Genomic DNA, 17244 nt, shown 5'->3' on the forward strand with positions numbered 1-17244 from the left:
CTTCCCCATCTCCTCTTCCCCATCTTCTCTTCACCATCTCCTCTTCCCCCATCTTCTCTTCACCATCTTCTCTTCCCCATCTCCCCTTCCCCATCTCCCCTTCCCCATCTCCTCTTCCCCATTTCCTCTTCACCATCTCCTCTTCCCCATCTCCTCTTCCTCATCTCCTCTTCCCCATCTCTTCTTCACCATCTCCTCTTCCCCATCTCCTCTTCCCCATCTCTTCTTCACCATCTCCTCTTCCCCATCTCCTCTTCCTCATCTCCTCTTCCCCATCTCTTCTTCACCATCTCCTCTTCCCCATCTCCTCTTCCCCATCTCTTCTTCACCATCTCCTCTTCCCCATCTCCTCTTCCTCATCTCCTCTTCCCCATCTCTTCTTCACCGTCTCCTCTTCCCCATCTCCTCTTCCCCATCTCTTCTTCTCCATCTCCTCTTCCCCATCTCTTCTTCTCCATCTCCTCTTCCCCATCTCCTCTTCCCCATCTCCTCTTCCCCATCTCCCCTTCCTCATCTCCTCTTCCCCATCTCTTCTTCACCATCTCCTCTTCCCCATCTCCTCTTCCCCATCTCCTCTTCATCATCTTCTCTTCACCATCTTCTCTTCACCATCTCCCCTTCCCCATCTCCCCTTCCCCATCTCCCCTTCCCCATCTCCCCTTCACCATCTCCCCTTCACCATCTCCTCTTCCCCATCTTCCCTTCCTCATCTCTTCATCTCCCCTTCCTCATCTCCTCTTCCCCATCTCCTCTTCTCCATCTCCCCTTCCCCATCTCCCCTTCCTCATCTCCTCTTCCCCATCTCCTCTTCTCCATCTCCCCTTCCTCATCTCCCCCTCCCAATATTCCCTTCCTCATCTCTTCATCGGCTCTTCCTTATCTCCTCTTCCTTATCTCCTCTTTCCCATCTCCTCTTTCCCATTTCCTCTTCCCCATCTCCTCTTCCCCTCCTTTTCTTTCCTAGTTCCTCTTCCCCAGCTCCTCTGCTCCACCTCCTCTCCCTCCTCTCCACACCAGATTTCTGTAATCTGAAGATACTTCACCCTCAGGTCTCTGGCAAGAGCAGGAAGAGGCTCAGAGGAGCAAGAGCAGGACGAGGCTCACAACCAGATCTTCTCCCTGCCCTGTCCAGCTGAGAAACCTGCCAGTAGGATTGCCAGTGGGCAGGCTGGTGCCCAAAGAAGCACCCAGGTCCAACAGCTCTTGGGCAAACCAGCTGAGCAAAACCAATGGCTGAATCCTTGACATCCAGGTAGAAATGGGAAGAAATTCCATGGCAGAACCAGGGCTCCTCTGAGCACACCCACCCAGCTCTACCCCTGCTAACAATAGAGGGGGAGACATCCTGCTGGCTGAACATGAGCCAGGGGGTGGCCAAGAAGGCCAGCAGCAGCCTGGCCTGGAGCAGCAATGCTGTGGCCCAGCAGGAGCAGGGCACTGGGGAGGCCACTCCTTGAATCCTGGGTTCAGCTTTGGGCTCCTCTCTCCAAGAAGGACATTGAGAGGCTGGAGCAGGGCCAGAGAAGGGCAACCAAGCTGGGGAAGGGTCTGGAGAGCAGAGCTGGGGAGGAGCAGCTGAGGGAGCTGGGGGTGTTTAGCCTGGAGAAGAGGAGGCTGAGGGAGACCTCATTGCTCTGCAGCTCCCTGAGAGGAGGCTGGAGGCAGCTGGGGGTTGGGCTCTGCTCCCATGGAACAAGTGATAGAATGAGAGGAAATGGCCTGAAATTGTGCCAGGGGAGGGGTAGGTTGGAGCTGAGGAACAATTTCTTTGCTGCCAGAGTGGTCAGGGATTGGCAGAGGCTGCCCAGGGAAGTGGTAGAGTGCCCATGCCTGCAGGTGTTCCATGTGGTCATGGCACTTAGGCCCATGGTTTGGTGACCATGGTGGGGTTGGGTTGCTGCTTGGACTGGATGCTCTTGGAGGGCTTTTCCAACCCAATCAATTCTATGACTCCTCCTTGCTTCAGGACAGAAGTCCCCAGCCTGGCTGTTCTGCACTTTGACCAGAGCAACCCCAGGCAGTGCTACAGGCTGGGGGCAGAGTGGCTGAGAGCAGCCAGGCAGAGAGGGACCTGGGGGAAGTAGTGGACAGCAGCTGAACAGGAGCCAGCAGTGTGCCCAGGGGGCCAAGAAGACCAAGGGCATCCTGGCCTGCAGCAGGAAGAGTGTGGCCAGCAGGAGAAGGGAAGTCCTTGTGCCCTGTGCTCAGCACTGCTGAGGCCACAGCTTGAGTCCTGTGTCCAGTTCTGGGCTCCTCAGGTCAGGAAAGAGGTTGAGCTGCTGGAAGGTGTCCAGAGAAGGGCAAGAAAGCTGGGGAGGGGTCTGGAGCACAGCCCTGGGAGGAGAGGCTGAGGGAGCTGGGGTTGCTTAGCCTGGGGAAGAGGAGGCTCAGGGGAGACCTTCTTGCTCTCTGCAACTCCCTGCAGGGAGGTTGGAGCCAGGTGGGGGTTGGTCTCTTCTGCCAGGCAATCAGCAGCAGAACAAGAGGACACAGCCTCAAGCTGTGCCAGGGGAGGTTTAGGCTGGAGGTGAGGAGAAAGTTCTTCACTGAGAGAGGAATTGGCCCTTGGGATGTGCTGCCCAGGGAGGTGGTGGAGTCCCCATCCCTGGAGGTGTTCAGGAGGGGATTGGATGTGGCCCTTGGAGCCATGGTTCAGTCATGAGGTCTGTGGTGCCAGGTTGGACTGGATGATCTCTGAGGTCTCTTCCAACCTTGGTGATTCTGTGTGATTCTGTGGGCCCAACCTGAGGACCCAGGCAAGAAAACCACCACATAGAAGCACTGAGTTGAGGTGGGGGTTGGAAGGCAGCTCTGCAGATCACTGAGTCCAACCTTCCTGCCCAAGCAGGACCACCCAGGGCAGGCCACACAGGAATGTACCCAGCTGGGTCTTGAAAGTCTCCAGGGAAGGAGACTCCACAACCCCTCTGGGCAGCCTGCCCCAGGGCTCCAACATCCTCACACCAAAGTTTCTCCTCACCTCCAGGTGGAATCTCCTGGGCTCCAGTTTGTGCCCTCTGGCCCTTCTCCTGTCACAGAGCTCCTGAACAGAGCCTGGCTCCTTCTTCCTGCCCCACACCCTTCAGATCTGTGTAGCCATTGACCAAATCCCCTCTCAAGGCTTCTCTTCCCCAGGCTCCAGAGCCCCACTAAGAAGACCATAGTATCATAGTATCATAGAATCAGTCAGGGTTGGAAGGGACCACAAGGATCAGCCAGTCCCAACCCCCCTGCCATGGGCAGGGACACCCCACACTAGATCAGCCTGGCCACAGCCTCAGCCAGCCTGGCCTTAAACACCTCCAGGGCTGGGGCCTCAACCACCTCCCTGCACAACCCATTGCAGGGCTTCACCACTCTCATGGGGAAGAACTTCCTCCTCCCCTCCAGCCTGAACCTCCCCACCTCCAGCTTCATTCCATTCCCCCTAGTCCTAGCACTCCCTGAGAGCCTGAGCAGTCCCTCCCCAGCCCTCCTGTAGCCCCCTGCAGATCCTGGAAGGCCACAATGAGGTCACCTCAGAGCCTTCTCTTCTCCACACTGAACAGCCCCAACTCCTTCAGTCTGTCCTCACAGCAGAGCAGCTCCAGCCCTCTGCTCCTCCTCCTGGCCCTGCTCTGGACACCTTCCAGCACCTCCACATCCCTCTTGTCATAGGGGCTCCAGAGCTGGAGGCAGGACTCCAGGTGGGGTCTCCCCAGAGCTGAGCAGAGGGGGAGAATCCCCTCCCTTGCCCTGCTGGCCACACTTCTCCTGCTGCAGCCCAGGCTCTGCTTGGCTTTCTGGGCTGCAAGTGCACACTGAGAGCTCCTGCCGAGCTTCTCCTCCCCCAGCACCCCCAAGGCTCTCTCCTCAGGGCTGCTTTCCAGCCAGTCCCTGCCCAGCCTGCATTTGTGCCTGGGATTGCCTCCAGCCAGCTGCAGGACCCTGCCCTTGCTCTTGTTGCACCTCCTGAGGTTGGCTTGTGCCCACCTCTCCAGCCTGCCCAGCTCCCTCTGGATGGATCCCTTCCCTCCAGCTGTCTGCTGCCCCACACAGCTTGGTGTCATCAGCAACCCTGCTGAGGCTGCACTCAGTGCCACTGTCCATGGCACCCACAGAGATGTTGAACAAGCCTGGGCCCAGGGCTGATCCCTGAGGGACTCTGCTTGTGCCTGGCCTCCCCTGGGCCATGGAGCCATGGACAGCCACTCTTTGGGTGCAGCCATCAAGCCAGTTCTGTATCCATCCAGTGGTCACCCATCACACCCATGTGTCACCAGCCTGGGGACCAGGATGTGGTGGGGACAGTGTCAAAGAAGGCTTTCAGTGTCAAACCTTTCACCTGTGCTGCACAGCAGAGCATGGTGAAATCATCCCCTGGTGACACCATCCCCAGGCAAACAACCTCCCCAGGCTGCACATCCATGTGTAAAAGACCACAGTGAGGGAGCACCATGATGCACCCTCCTGCATTTATGCAGGGAGAAGACAGAGAGATGTTGCTGGGATCATCACCACTGCCATCCATTTTAAACAGCCCCCCTGGCTATATAAGGGCTGCCTCAGCAGTGCCCATTCCCAGCCTGGAGGAAAGGAAGAGACACTCACTGTCAGGTCACACCTGGGAAGATCAGTGGGCAGAGATGGCTCCAGGTACTCCTCTTTGTTTCAGCTCCAAAGGGTGGTCAGTGCTGGGGGTGATGGGGAACGATGCCACTGCGGGGGTGTGGAGGGCTCTGGAGGGCTCTGGAGGGCTCTGGAAGGCTCTGGAGGGCTCTGGAGGGCTCTGGAAGGCTCTGGAGGGCTCTGGGGGACTCTAGAGGGCTCTGGAAGGCTCTGGAGGACTCTGGAGGGCTCTGGAGGGCTTTAGAGGACTCTGGGAGGCTCTGGAGGACTCTGGAGGGCTTTAGAGGACTCTGGAGAACTCTAGAGGACTCTGGAGGGCTCTAGAGGGCTCTGGAGGACTCAGGAAGGCTTTGAAGGGCTCTAGAGGACTCTGGAGGGCTTTAGAGGACTCTGAAAGGCTCTGGAGGACTCTGGAGGACTCTGGAGGGCTTTAGAGGACTCTGGAGAACTCTAGAGGACTCTGGAGGGCTCTAGAGGGCTCTGGAGGACTCAGGAAGGCTCTGAAGGGCTCTAGAGGACTCTGGAGGGCTCTAGAGGACTCTGGAAGGCTCTGGAGGACTCTGGAGGGCTCTGGAGGGCTTTAGAGGACTCTGGAAGGCTCTGAAGGACTCCAGAGGGCTCTGGAGGGTTCTAGAGGGCTTTAGAGGACTCTGGAAGGCTCTGAAGGACTCTAGAGGACTCTGGAAGTCTCTGGAGGACTCTAGAGGACTCTGGAGGGCTCTGGAGGGGAGAGTGATGCTGTGGAGGGCTACAGCCACTGCCAGCTCTCAATTATAATGTGGCAACGTTAGGAATCTTTGCCAACAGGGGGACTGAATTAATGAACTCTGGTAGTCTTCAGCCCAAACTGGGCAGAGAGAGGGTGGAAAACATGAAGAGCAAGGTCAAGGCATAGAGACACTCACTCCAAGGAGGACATTGAGAGGCTGGAGAGTGTCCAGAGAAGGGCAACAGAGCTGGGGAAGGGTCTGGAGAGCAGGGCTGGGGAGGAGCAGCTGAGGGAGCTGGGGGTGTTGAGCCTGGAGAAGAGGAGGCTGAGGGAAACCTCATTGCTCTCTGCAGCTCCCTGAGAGGAGGCTGGAGTCAGCTGGGGGTTGGGCTCTGCTCCCAAGGAACAAGCAATAGGATAACAGGAAACAGCCTCCAGTTGCCCCAGGGGAGGTTCAGGTTGGCCATGAGGAACCATTTCTCCTCCAGAAGGGTTGCCAAGGCCTGGCCCAGGCTGCCCAGGGCAGTGGTGGAGTCCCCATGGCTGGAGGGGTTTCAGAGCCCTGGAGATGTGGTGCTGAGGGCCAGGGGTGAGTGGTGCCCTGGCAGGGCTGGGCTCAGGGTTGGACTCAAGGCTCTTGGAGCTCACTTCCAACCAAAGCAGTTCTGTGGTTCCATGATCCTGGAAATGTTGTTAGGGATGTTCAAAATCAGACTCAAAGCCCAGGATGGAGATCAGGGATGATGTCAAATACAGACATCCAAGTCCTGCAGGCTCCAGGGCATCCCTCCACTGAAGGGCATTGCTCTGAGGTCTCTGGGAGCCCTTAGGGCCACTTAGAACCATTCAGGTTGGAAGGAGCCTTGAGACCACGAGGGCCAAGCCCTGACCCTGCCCTACCAAGGTCACCACATCACCAAGTGCCACATCTGAAGGACCTTTAAGCACCTCCAGGGATGGTGACTCCACCACCTCCCTGGGCAGCCTCTTCAAGGGCTGGAAACCTTTAGGCTTGAGGAAGATCACCAAATTCTACAAGAGTGCAGCAAAAGTAGCTGGGGACAGCACAGGTGGTGGCAGCAGCTCTCAGTCTTGTGAAGGCAAGGCAGCCTGGCATGAAGTGAGGCACTGCCAGGCCCTCCCCTGGTATCACAGTATCCTAGTATCAGTCAGGCTTGGAAGGGACCACAAGGATCAGCCAGTCCCAACCCCCCTGCCATGGGCAGGGACACCCCACACTAGATCAGCCTGGCCACAGCCTCAGCCAGCCTGGCCTTAAACACCTCCAGGGCTGGGGCCTCAACCACCTCCCTGGACAACCCAGTCCAGGGCTTCACCACTCTCATGGGCAAGAACTTCCTCCTCCCCTCCAGCCTCAATCTCCCCACCTCCAGCTTCCTTCCATTCCCCCTAGTCCTATCACTCCCTGAGAGCCTGAGCAGTCCCTCCCCAGCCTTCTTGGAGCCCCCTGCAGATCCTGGAAGGCCACAATGAGGTCACCTCAGAGCCTTCTCTTCTCCACACTGAACAGTTTCATAGTTTCATAGTTTCATAGTTTCATTCAGGGTTGGAAGGGACCACAAGGATCATCTAGTTCCAACCCCCCTGCCATGGGCAGGGACACCCCACACTAGATCAGGCTGGACAGAGCCTCATCCAGCCTGCTCTTAAACACCCCCAGGGACGGGGCCTCGACCACCTCCCTGGACAACCCATTCCAGGGTTTCACCACTCTCATGGTGAAGAACCTCCTCCTCACATCCAGCCTGAATCTCCCCACCTCCAGCTTCATTCCATAAACAGCCCCAGCTCCTTCAGTCTGTCCTCACAGCAGAGCAGCTCCAGCCCTCTGCTCCTCCTCCTGGCCCTGCTCTGGACACCTTCCAGCCCCTCCACATCCCTCTTGCCATAGGGGCTCCAGAGCTGGAGGCAGGACTCCAGGTGGGGTCTCCCCAGAGCTGAGCAGAGGGGGAGAATCACCTCCCTTGCCCTGCTGGCCACACTTCTCCTGCTGCAGCCCAGGCTCTGCTTGGCTTTCTGGGCTGCAAGTGCAGACTGAGAGCTCCTGCTGAGCTTCTCCTCCCCCAGCACCCCCAAGGCTCTCTCCTCAGGGTTGCTTTCCAGCCAGTCCCTGCCCAGCCTGCATTTGTGCCTGGGATTGCCTCCAGCCAGCTGCAGGACCCTGCCCTTGCTCTTATTGAACCCACCACCTCCTGCCTGATCACACAAGGAGCAGTGCCCTCTGCTCTTCTCATCAGGGCAGGGACTAAGGGAAAACAGGAGGATGAGAGGGAAAACCCCAGGGACACACTCTGGGTTCCAAGGACAGCCAGGAAGACACTGCTTGGAGCAGGACAAGCCCCAAGGGCAGGTCCAGTGACAGGGGGTGGGGGTTCATTTGGTTTGGGGGAGAGCTAACCTCACCCCCAGAGTCCAACAAGACATGGGAGGAGAGGCTGAGGGAGCTGGGGTTGCTTAGCCTGGAGAAGAGGAGGCTCAGGGGAGACCTTCTTGCTCTCTGCAACTCCCTGCAGGGAGGTTGGAGCCAGGTGGGGGTTGGTGTCTTCTCCCAGACACCCAGCACCAGAACAAGAGGACACAGTCTCAAGCTGTGCCAGGGGAGGTTTAGGCTGGAGGTGAGGAGAAAGTTCTTCTCAGCAAGAGAGATTGGCCACCGGGATGTGCTGCCCAGGGAGGTGGTGGAGTCCCCATCCCTGGAGGTCTTCAAGAGGGGCTTGGATGTGGCATTTGGAGCCATGGTTTGGTTGTCAGGAGGGGTTGGGTGACAGGTTGGGCTTGCTGAGCTCTGAGCTCTTTTCCAACCTTACTGATTCTATGATTCCATGCCTCTATGATCAGAGAAGGTAACCATGGAGTGAAGAGGCTGAGAACTGCTTGCCAGGTGCCAGCCCCTGCTCTGCCCACACCTTTCCTCTCTGCCCCGCTGCAGGCTCTCGCGTCTCTCCTCTCCTCCTGGCTGTGATGGCTCTGGGACTGCAGTGGCCACAGGAAGCTGCCAGCTTCCCAGCCATGCCCCTGTCCAACCTCTTTGCCAACGCTGTCCTGAGAGCTCAGCACCTTCACCTCCTGGCTGCTGAGACATACAAAGAGTTCGTAAGTGCCTCGGAGCCTCTCCCCTGCGGGAGGTTGATGGTTTCAGGGCCACCTTCCAGACACACAGAACCTCCAGCTGCTGGGGGCTCCTCTGCTAGCTCTTGATGAGGAGAAAGGCTCTCAACAGGACAGGTCTGGAGAACAGAGCTGGGGAGGAGCAGCTGAGGGAGCTGGGGGTGTTCAGCCTGGAGAAGAGGAGGCTGAGGGAGACCTCATTGCTCTCTGCAGCTCCCTGAGAGGAGGCTGGAGCCAGCTGGGGGTTGGGCTCTGCTCCCAGGGAATAAGCAACAAGGAAATGGTCTCAAGTTGCCCCAGGGGAGGTTTAGGTTGGCCATGAGGAACAATTTCTTCCCCAGAAGGGTTGCCAAGGCCTGGCCCAGGCTGCTCAGGGCAGTGGTGGAGTCCCCATCCCTGGAGAGGTTTCAGAGCCCTGGGGATGTGGTGCTGAGGGCCAGGGGTTGGTGGTGCCCTGGCAGTGCTGGGCTCAGGGTTGGACTCAACGACCTCAAAGGTCTCTTCCAACCAAACCATCAAGATTCTGTGTCCTGCCAGCCTGGACCCTGCTCTCTCAGCAGTCTGCCCCACCTCTGATCCTGCACAGTCCCCTCCTCTGGGCCAGTGCTGCCCATGTCCAAGGTCTCAAAGAGAAACTGAGAGCAGTGGGAGATGGCACAGACACTTCACAGTCACCTACACCCCTGGGGGGCTTTGAGCTGGCACTTTGGGAAGAGCTGTCCCTGAGGGTCACCTACTCCTTGGCAGAACCCAGCCCAAGCATGGTTTGCACCTTAGCTTAGGGAGAGGTGGCTGTGCCAACCTGTGAGCTCCTGCTCCCCCCTGCCAAGCTGGCACAGACACCTCATGCCTCAGGACAGCTGGGGAAGCCTCTGTGGGCTTCTCCCAGGTCAGAGGGAAGGGATCTGAGTGCCTGGGCTGTCTCCACAGGAACGTACCTACATTCCAGAGGACCAAAGGCACACCAACAAAAACTCCCAGGCAGCCTTCTGCTACTCGGAAACCATCCCTGCACCCACGGGCAAGGATGATGCCCAGCAGAAATCTGTAAGTGATGCCCCTGGGCCATGCCCAGAGCTGTCTGCAGAGCCCAGCTGGGCTCCAGTTCAGAGCCAGAGGGTTTCCATCCCTGCACCCACGGGCAAGGATGATGCCCAGCAGATATCTCTAAGTGATGCCCCTGGGCCATGCCCAGAGCTGTCTGCAGAGCCCAGCTGGGCTCCAGTTCAAGCCCAGAGGGTTTCCATCCCTGCTCCCACAGGCAAGGATGATGCCCAGCAGATATCTGTAAGTGATGCCCCTGGGCCATGCCCAGAGCTGTCTGCAGAGCCCAGCTGGGTTCCAGTTCATGCCCAGAGGGTTTCCATCCCTGCTCCCACAGGCAAGGATGATGCCCAGCAGAAATCTGTAAGTGATGCCCCTGGGCCATGCCCAGAGCTGTCTGCAGAGCCCAGCTGGGCTCCAGTTCATGCCCAGAGGGTTTCCATCCCTGCACCCACAGGCAAGGATGATGCCCAGCAGATATCTGTAAGTGATGCCCCTGGGCCATGCCCAGAGCTGTCTGCAGAGCCCAGCTGGGCTCCAGTTCAAGCCCAGAGGGTTTCCATCCCTGCACCCACAGGCAAGGATGATGCCCAGCAGATATCTGTAAGTGATTCCCCTTGGGCCATGCCCAGAGCTGTCTGCAGAGCCCAGCTGGGCTCCAGTTCAAGCCCAGAGGGTTTCCATCCCTGCACCCACAGGCAAGGATGATGCCCAGCAGAAATCTGTAAGCTCTACCCCTGAGACATGCCCAGAGCTGTCTGCAGAGCCCAGCTGGGCTCCAGTTCATGACCAGCTGGGAGCACTTCACTCCTCCTCTCCCTTCCCTACTGTTTAAACCCTGCATGATGACAGTTGTGGCATGCTCTAGAAGTGAATCTCCCACCTCCAGGACATGCAGGACATGTGGCTGGGTGGTGGTCCTCAGCTTGCCAGCTTCTCAGTGCCTGCTGGAGCTGCAGGAGCAGGGCCACCTCCTGGGTCCCAGGCAGCATGGGGAACTCTACCAAACACTTCAGCTGCACAGCTTTGCCTCTTGCTTTTCTTCCTCCCAGGACATGGAGCTGCTTCGTTTCTCCCTGGTTCTCATCCAGTCCTGGCTGACCCCAGTGCAGTACCTGAGCAAGGTCTTCACCAACAACCTGGTGTTTGGCACCTCAGACAGAGTGTATGAGAAACTAAAGGACCTGGAAGAAGGGATCCTAGCTCTGATGAGGGTAAGTTGGAGCATGTAGGATGAGCAGAGAACACCTGAGATCCCCTAGATGCAGGGCAGCTCTCAGGGGCTTCCAAAGACCACGAGAAATCTCCCCACCTTCCACTCTGAAGACCCCTGGCACCCACTGGGCTTTGCTGACCTCAAGGCCATGAGATGGTGACACCCAACAGCACCATTTCCTCACTGGGGAGCTTAAGAAACCGCAAAACAACTGTGGGCAGCTCTGCCATAGCCACTGGGAGCAGAACACAGCAGGAAGGTCACAAACATCAGACCCAAAGTCTTCCCAAAGCCAACAGCACCGAACATTCAGCTCCTTAAAGCTGCTGGGCAGCAGCAGCACAGCTGCTCCATCTCCACACCAGCAGAGTGAGGGCAAGGGCAGGGTCCTGTCCCTGGGGAGGAACAACCCCCAGCAGCAGGACAGGTGAGGGGAGACCTGCTGGGAAGCAGCTCCATGGAGAAGGACCTGGGAGTGCTGGGGGACAGCAAGTTCCCCAGGAGCCAGCACTGTGCCCCCATGGCCAAGAAGGGCAATGGGCTCCTGGGGTGCCTGAAGCAGAGTGTGGCCAGCAGGTTGAGGGAGGCTCTCCTCCCCCTCTGCTCTGCCTTAGGGAGGCCACATCTGGAGTCCTAGGTCACATCCAGATGGGTTTTGAAAGTCTCCAGAGGAGACTCCACAACTTCTCTGGGCAGCCTGCTCCAGGCCTCCAACAGCCTCACACCAAAGAAGTTTTTCCTCCCTGGGTTCCAGTCTGTGTCCATTGCCCCTTGGCCTGTCCCAGGACACCACTGCAAAGAGCCTGGCCCCTTCCTGACACCCACCCCTCAGGTCTTTGTAACCATTGCTCAGCTCCCCTCTGGGGCTGCTCCTCTCCAGGCTCTCAGCCCCAGGGCTCTCAGCCTTTCCTCCTCACAGAGCTGCTCCAAGCCCCTCAGCAGCTTTGGATTCTCCACTGGACTCTCTCCAGTCATTCCCTGTGGCTCTTGAACTGGGGAGACCCAAACTGGACCCAGTACTCCTAACATGGTCTCCCCAAGGATCAAGGTTGGTCTGAAAGATCTTAGAATCACAGAGTTGTCAGGTTTGGAAGGGACCTCAAGGCTCAGTCAGCCCCAACCCCCCTGCCATGGGCAGGGACACCTCACACCACAGCAGGTTGCTCACAGCCACCTCCAGCCTGGCTGCAAACACCTCCAGGCAGGAGGCTTCCACCACCTCCCTGGGCAGCCTGTGCCAGGCTCTCACCACCCTCCTGGGGAACAACTTCTTCCTCACAGCCAATCTCCATCTCCCCACTTCCAGCTCTGCTCCATCCCCCCCAGTCCTATCCCTCCCTGACACCCTCAAAAGTCCCTCCCCAGCTTGCTTGCAGCCCCCTGCAGATCCTGCAAGGCCACAAGGAGGTCTCCTGGGAGCCTTCTCCTCTCCAGCCTGCACAACCCCAACTCCCTCAGGCTGTCTCCAGAGCAGAGCAGCTCCAGCCCTCTGCTCCTCCTCCTGGCCCTGCTCTGGACACCTTCCAGCCCCTCCAGACCCTTCCTGGCACAGAGGCTCCAGAGCTGGCCCCAGAGCTGCAGCTGTGGTCTCAGCAGAGTGGAGCAGAGGGGCAGAATCCCCTCCCTGGCCCTGCTGGCCACACTTCTCTTGCTGCAGCCCAGGCTCTGCTTGGCTCTCTGGGCTGCAAGTGCTCCCTGCTGGCTCCTGCTGAGCTTCTCCTCCCCCAGCACCCCCAAGGCCTCTTCTCCAGGGCTGCTGTCCAGCCAGTCCCTGCCCAGCCTCTACCAGTGCCTGGGATTGCCCTGTCCCAGCTGCAGGACCTTGCCCTTGGTCTTGTTCAACCTCCTGAGGTTCATGATGTTCATGACCTTAAAGGTCTTTTCCACAGTGATTCTGTGTATGTGTGATGAGAGCTTTCTTCACTGGGAGTGTGGGAGAAGAGAGAATTCTTTGCCTGGTTCCCTCTTTTCTTGGCCACAGAGAGACCCTGCAATGTTCCCCTTGTTTTAAGACCCCTAACAGACCACACTGTCCACCCTGCAGCCTTGTCCCCAGGTCCCTTCTCCCTGGCAGCCATCTGTGTGCACAAAAACACATCTGAAATCTGTTTTAAGGGTGAGGAGAACCCCCTCAAGGTCCTTTTAGGCTGGATGTTAGGAAGAAGTTCTTCATAGAAAGAGAGATTGGCCATGGGAATGTGCTGCCCAGGGAGGTGGTGGAGTCCCCATCCCTGCAGGTGTTTAGGAAGAGCCTGGATGAGGCGTTTGGTGCCATGGTTTAGTTGATCAGATGGTGTTGGGTGAGAGGTTGGACTGGATGATCTCAAAGGTATCTTCCAACCTGGTTGATTCTATTCTAGTCTAGTCTAGTCTAGTCTAGTCTGTTCTGTTCTGTTCTGTTCTATTCTATTCTATTCTAATTATATTCTGTTCTGTTCTAGTCTAGTCTATTCTGTTCTAGTCTAGTCTAGTCTAGTCTAGTCTATCCTGTTCTAGTCTATTCTGTTCTATTCTATTCTATTCTATTCTATTCTATTCTATTCTATTCTATTCTATTCTATTCTATTCTATTCTATTCTGTTCTGTTCTATTCTATTCTATTCTGTTCTGTTCTGTTCTGTTCTGTTCTCTGTTCTGTTCTATTCTATTCTGTTCTGTTCTCTGATCTGTTCTATTCTATTCTGTTCTGTTCTAGTCTAGTCTAGTCTGTTTTGTTCTATTCTGTTCTATTCTGTTCTATTCTATTCTATTCTGTTCTGTTCTGTTCTCTGTTCTATTCTATTCTATTCTATCCTATCCTATCCTATTCCATTATGTTCTATTCTGTTCTGTTCTAGTCTAGTCTAGTCTGTTCTGTTCTATTCTATTCTATTCTATTCTATTCTATTCTATTCTATTCTATTCTATTCTGTTCTATTCTGTTCTGTTCTGTTCTGTTCTCTGTTCTATCCTATCCTATCCTATCCTATCCTATCCTATCCTATCCTATCCTATCCTATCCTATTCCATTATGTTCTATTCTGTTCTGTTCTAGTCTAGTCTAGTCTGTTCTGTTCTATTCTGTTCTATTCTATTCTATTCTATTCTATTCTATTCTATTCTATTCTATTCTGTTCTGTTCTGTTCTGTTCTCTGTTCTATTCTGTTCTGTTCTAGTCTAGTCTAGTCTATTCTGTTCTGTTCTATTCTATTCTATTCTATTCTGTTCTGTTCTGTTCTCTATTCTATTCTATTCTATTCTATTCTATCCTATCCTATCCTATCCTATCCTATCCTATCCTATTCCATTATGTTCTATTCTGTTCTGTTCTAGTCTAGTCTAGTCTGTTCTGTTCTATTCTGTTCTATTCTATTCTGTTCTATTCTATTCTATTCTATTCTATTCTATTCTATTCTATTCTATTCTGTTCTGTTCTGTTCTCTGTTCTATTCTGTTCTGTTCTAGTCTAGTCTAGTCTATTCTGTTCTGTTCTATTCTATTCTATTCTATTCTGTTCTGTTCTGTTCTCTGTTCTATTCTATTCTATTCTATTCTATTCTATTCTATCCTATCCTATCCTATCCTATCCTATCCTATCCTATCCTATCCTATCCTATTCCATTATGTTCTATTCTGTTCTGTTCTAGTCTAGTCTAGTCTGTTCTGTTCTATTCTGTTCTATTCTATTCTGTTCTATTCTATTCTATTCTATTCTATTCTGTTCTATTCTATTCTGTTCTATTCTATTCTATTCTATTCTATTCTATTCTATTCTATTCTGTTCTGTTCTGTTCTGTTCTCTGTTCTATTCTGTTCTGTTCTAGTCTAGTCTAGTCTATTCTGTTCTGTTCTATTCTATTCTATTCTGTTCTGTTCTGTTCTCTGTTCTATTCTATCCTATCCTATCCTATCCTATCCTATCCTATCCTATCCTATCCTATTCCATTCTGTTCTATTCTGTTCTGTTCTAGTCTAGTCTAGCCTATTCTATTCTATTCTATTCTATTCTATTCTATTCTATTCTATTCTATTCTATTCTGTTCTCTGTTCTATTCTGTTCTGTTCTAGTCTAGTCTAGTCTATTCTGTTCTATTCTATTCTATTCTGTTCTATTCTATTCTGTTCTGTTCTCTGTTCTATTCTATTCTATTCTGTTCTGTTCTGTTCTAGTCTAGTCTAGTCTGTTCTGTTCTGTTCTATTCTGCTCTATTCTATCCTGTTCCATTCTATTCTAAAGCTAGGGATAGGAGTCTGGGCAATAGGCCCCTTGGAGAATGCTCATCCCCATGCTCCCCCCATCACCTCTTTGTAGAACCACAGAGTGTTGTGGGCTGGAGGGGACCTCCAAAGCTCATCCAGTCCATCCCACTCTGGCACTCAGCAGGGACATCCTCCCCTAGATCAGGCTGCCCAGAGCCCTGTTGAGCACCACCCTGAGCATCTCCAGGGCTGGGGCCACAAAGACCTCCCTGGGCAACCCGCTGCAGCGTGCCAGCAGCCTGGAGCTTGTTCCCCTCCCCCCCCGGCAGGAGCTGGAGGACAGGAGCCCCCGGGGTCTGCAGCTCCTCAAGCCCACCTATGACAAGTTTGACATCCACCTGCGCAGCGAGGACGCCCTGCTGAAGAACTACAGCCTGCTCTCCTGCTTCAAGAAGGACCTGCACAAGGTGGAGACCTACCTGAAGGTGATGAAGTGCCGGCGCTACGGGGAGGGCAACTGCACCGTGTGAGGCCGGGGGCGGCATGGCTCCCCCCTGCCCCCCAGCCCCTCCCCAGCCACGGCTGCCCTGCTCCTTGGAAAGGAAAGGGGAGAATAAACCTGCTGCCTGCCCACCTGCCTCTGGATTTTTTTTGGGGGGGGCATGGAGAGGGGGGGAGATGTGGGGGAGCAGGAAGGGCAAGCTGCTGCCTGGGCTTAGGGGGTGTGGGGCAGGGTTTGGGGGAGCGGAATTGGGGTTGGGGGGGGATTCACAGGGCAGATTTGGAGCTGTAAAGGGGGTGTGGGGAGCAGAGTTGGGTAAATCTGGGAGCTGGGGGTGAATTTGGAGATGCAGAGGGGGTGTGGGGAGCAGGGTTGGGTCAATCTGGGAGCTGGGAGAGGATCTGGAGCTGTAGAGGGGGTGTGGGGAGAAGAATTGGGTAAATCTGAGAGCTGGAGGTGAATTTGGAGATGTAGAGGGGATTTGGGGAGCAGAGTTGGGTAAATCTGAGAGCTGGGGGTGGATTTGGAGCTGGGGGGAGAGCAGAGTGAGGGTTGGAGTAAATTTGGGAGGTGGGGATGGATTTGTCAGGTGGATTTGGAGCTATTGAGAGTGTTTAGGGAGCAGATTTGGCCAGATGTAGGAGCTGGGGGTGGATCTGGAGCTGTAGAGGGGGTTTGAGGAGCAGAGTTGGGTAAATCTAGGAGCTGGGGGAGGCTTTGGAGCTGCAGAGGGCGTGTGGGAAACACATTTGAGTAAATCTGGGAGCTGGTGGTGGATTTGGAGCTGTAGAGGGGGGTTGGGGAGCAGAGTTGGGTAAATCTAGGAGCTGGGGGTGGATTTGGACATGTAGAGGGGGTGTGGGGATAAGATTTGAGTAAATCTGGGAGCTGGGGGAGGATGTGGAGCTGTAGAGAGGGTTTGGGGAGCCGATTAGGATAAATCTGGGAGCTGGGGCTGGATTTGGAGCTGTAGAGGGGGTGTGGGGAGCAGAGTTGGGTAAATCTGGGAGCTGGGGGTGGATTTGGGGGAGTGGATTTGGAGCTGTAGAGGGGATTTGGGGAGCAGACTGGGATTGGGGTGCATTTGGGGGTGGATTTGGAGCTGTAGAGGGGATTTGGGGAGCAGACTTGGGATTGGGGTGCATTTGGGGGTGGATTTGGAGCTGTAGATGGGATTTGGGGGGCAGACTTGGGATTGGGGTGCATTTGGGAGTGGATTTGGAGCTGTAGATGGGATTTGGGGGGCAGACTTGGGATTGGGGTGCATTTGGGGGTGGATTTGGAGCTGTAGATGGGATTTGGGGGGCAGACTTGGGACTGGGGTGCATTTGGGGGTGGATTTGGAGCTGTAGAGGGGATTTGGGGGGCAGACTTGGGACTGGGGTGCATTTGCGAGTGAATTTGGAGCTGCAGACTTGGGGTAGGAGTAAAGTCGGGAGCTGGAGGTGGATTTGGGGGGGGGCGCAGGCGGGAAGGGGGGCGGGGCCGAGGGGGGCCGGACGGAGGCGGGGAGGGGGGCGGGGCCAAGGGGGGCCGGACGGAGGCGGGAAGCGGGGCCGGAAGGAAAGCGGGGCCGGGCAGAGGAGGGGCCGGGCTGAAGCGGGCCCGACGGAGGCGGGAAGCGGGGCCGGGCCGGGCTGAGGCTGAGGCTGGGGACGGGGCCGGGCCGAGGCTGGGTCGGGGCCGGGCCGGGCTGAGGCTGGGGGCGGGACCAGACCGCTGGGGGCGGATCCGGGCCGAGGCGGGAAGCGGGGCCGGGCCGAGGCTGGGGGCCGGGCCGAGACTGGGGGCGGGATCAGACCGCTGGGGGCGGGGCCGGGCCGAGGTTGGGGGCGGGGCCGGGCCGAGGCTGGGGG

The 17244-nt window shown here is 55.8% G+C and overlaps 1 protein-coding gene across 1 annotated transcript; it reads left to right on the forward strand.

Moving 5' to 3' along the window:
• Positions 1 to 8261: 8261 nt before the first annotated feature.
• On the forward strand, positions 8262 to 15416 carry LOC137461290 (somatotropin). Its single transcript, XM_068171076.1, has 4 exons — positions 8262 to 8431; positions 9377 to 9493; positions 10543 to 10704; positions 15216 to 15416. Exons 1-4 carry the CDS (start codon positions 8300 to 8302, stop codon positions 15414 to 15416), a joined length of 612 nt encoding a protein of 203 aa, XP_068027177.1. The 5' UTR covers positions 8262 to 8299.
• The last annotated feature ends 1828 nt before the right edge of the window (positions 15417 to 17244 follow it).

The sequence above is a fragment of the Melanerpes formicivorus genome, unplaced genomic scaffold, assembly GCF_026170545.1.
Source record: "Melanerpes formicivorus ecotype bairdi unplaced genomic scaffold, bMelFor1.0.p_v2 SCAF_1631, whole genome shotgun sequence".
NCBI lineage: Eukaryota > Metazoa > Chordata > Aves > Piciformes > Picidae > Melanerpes > Melanerpes formicivorus.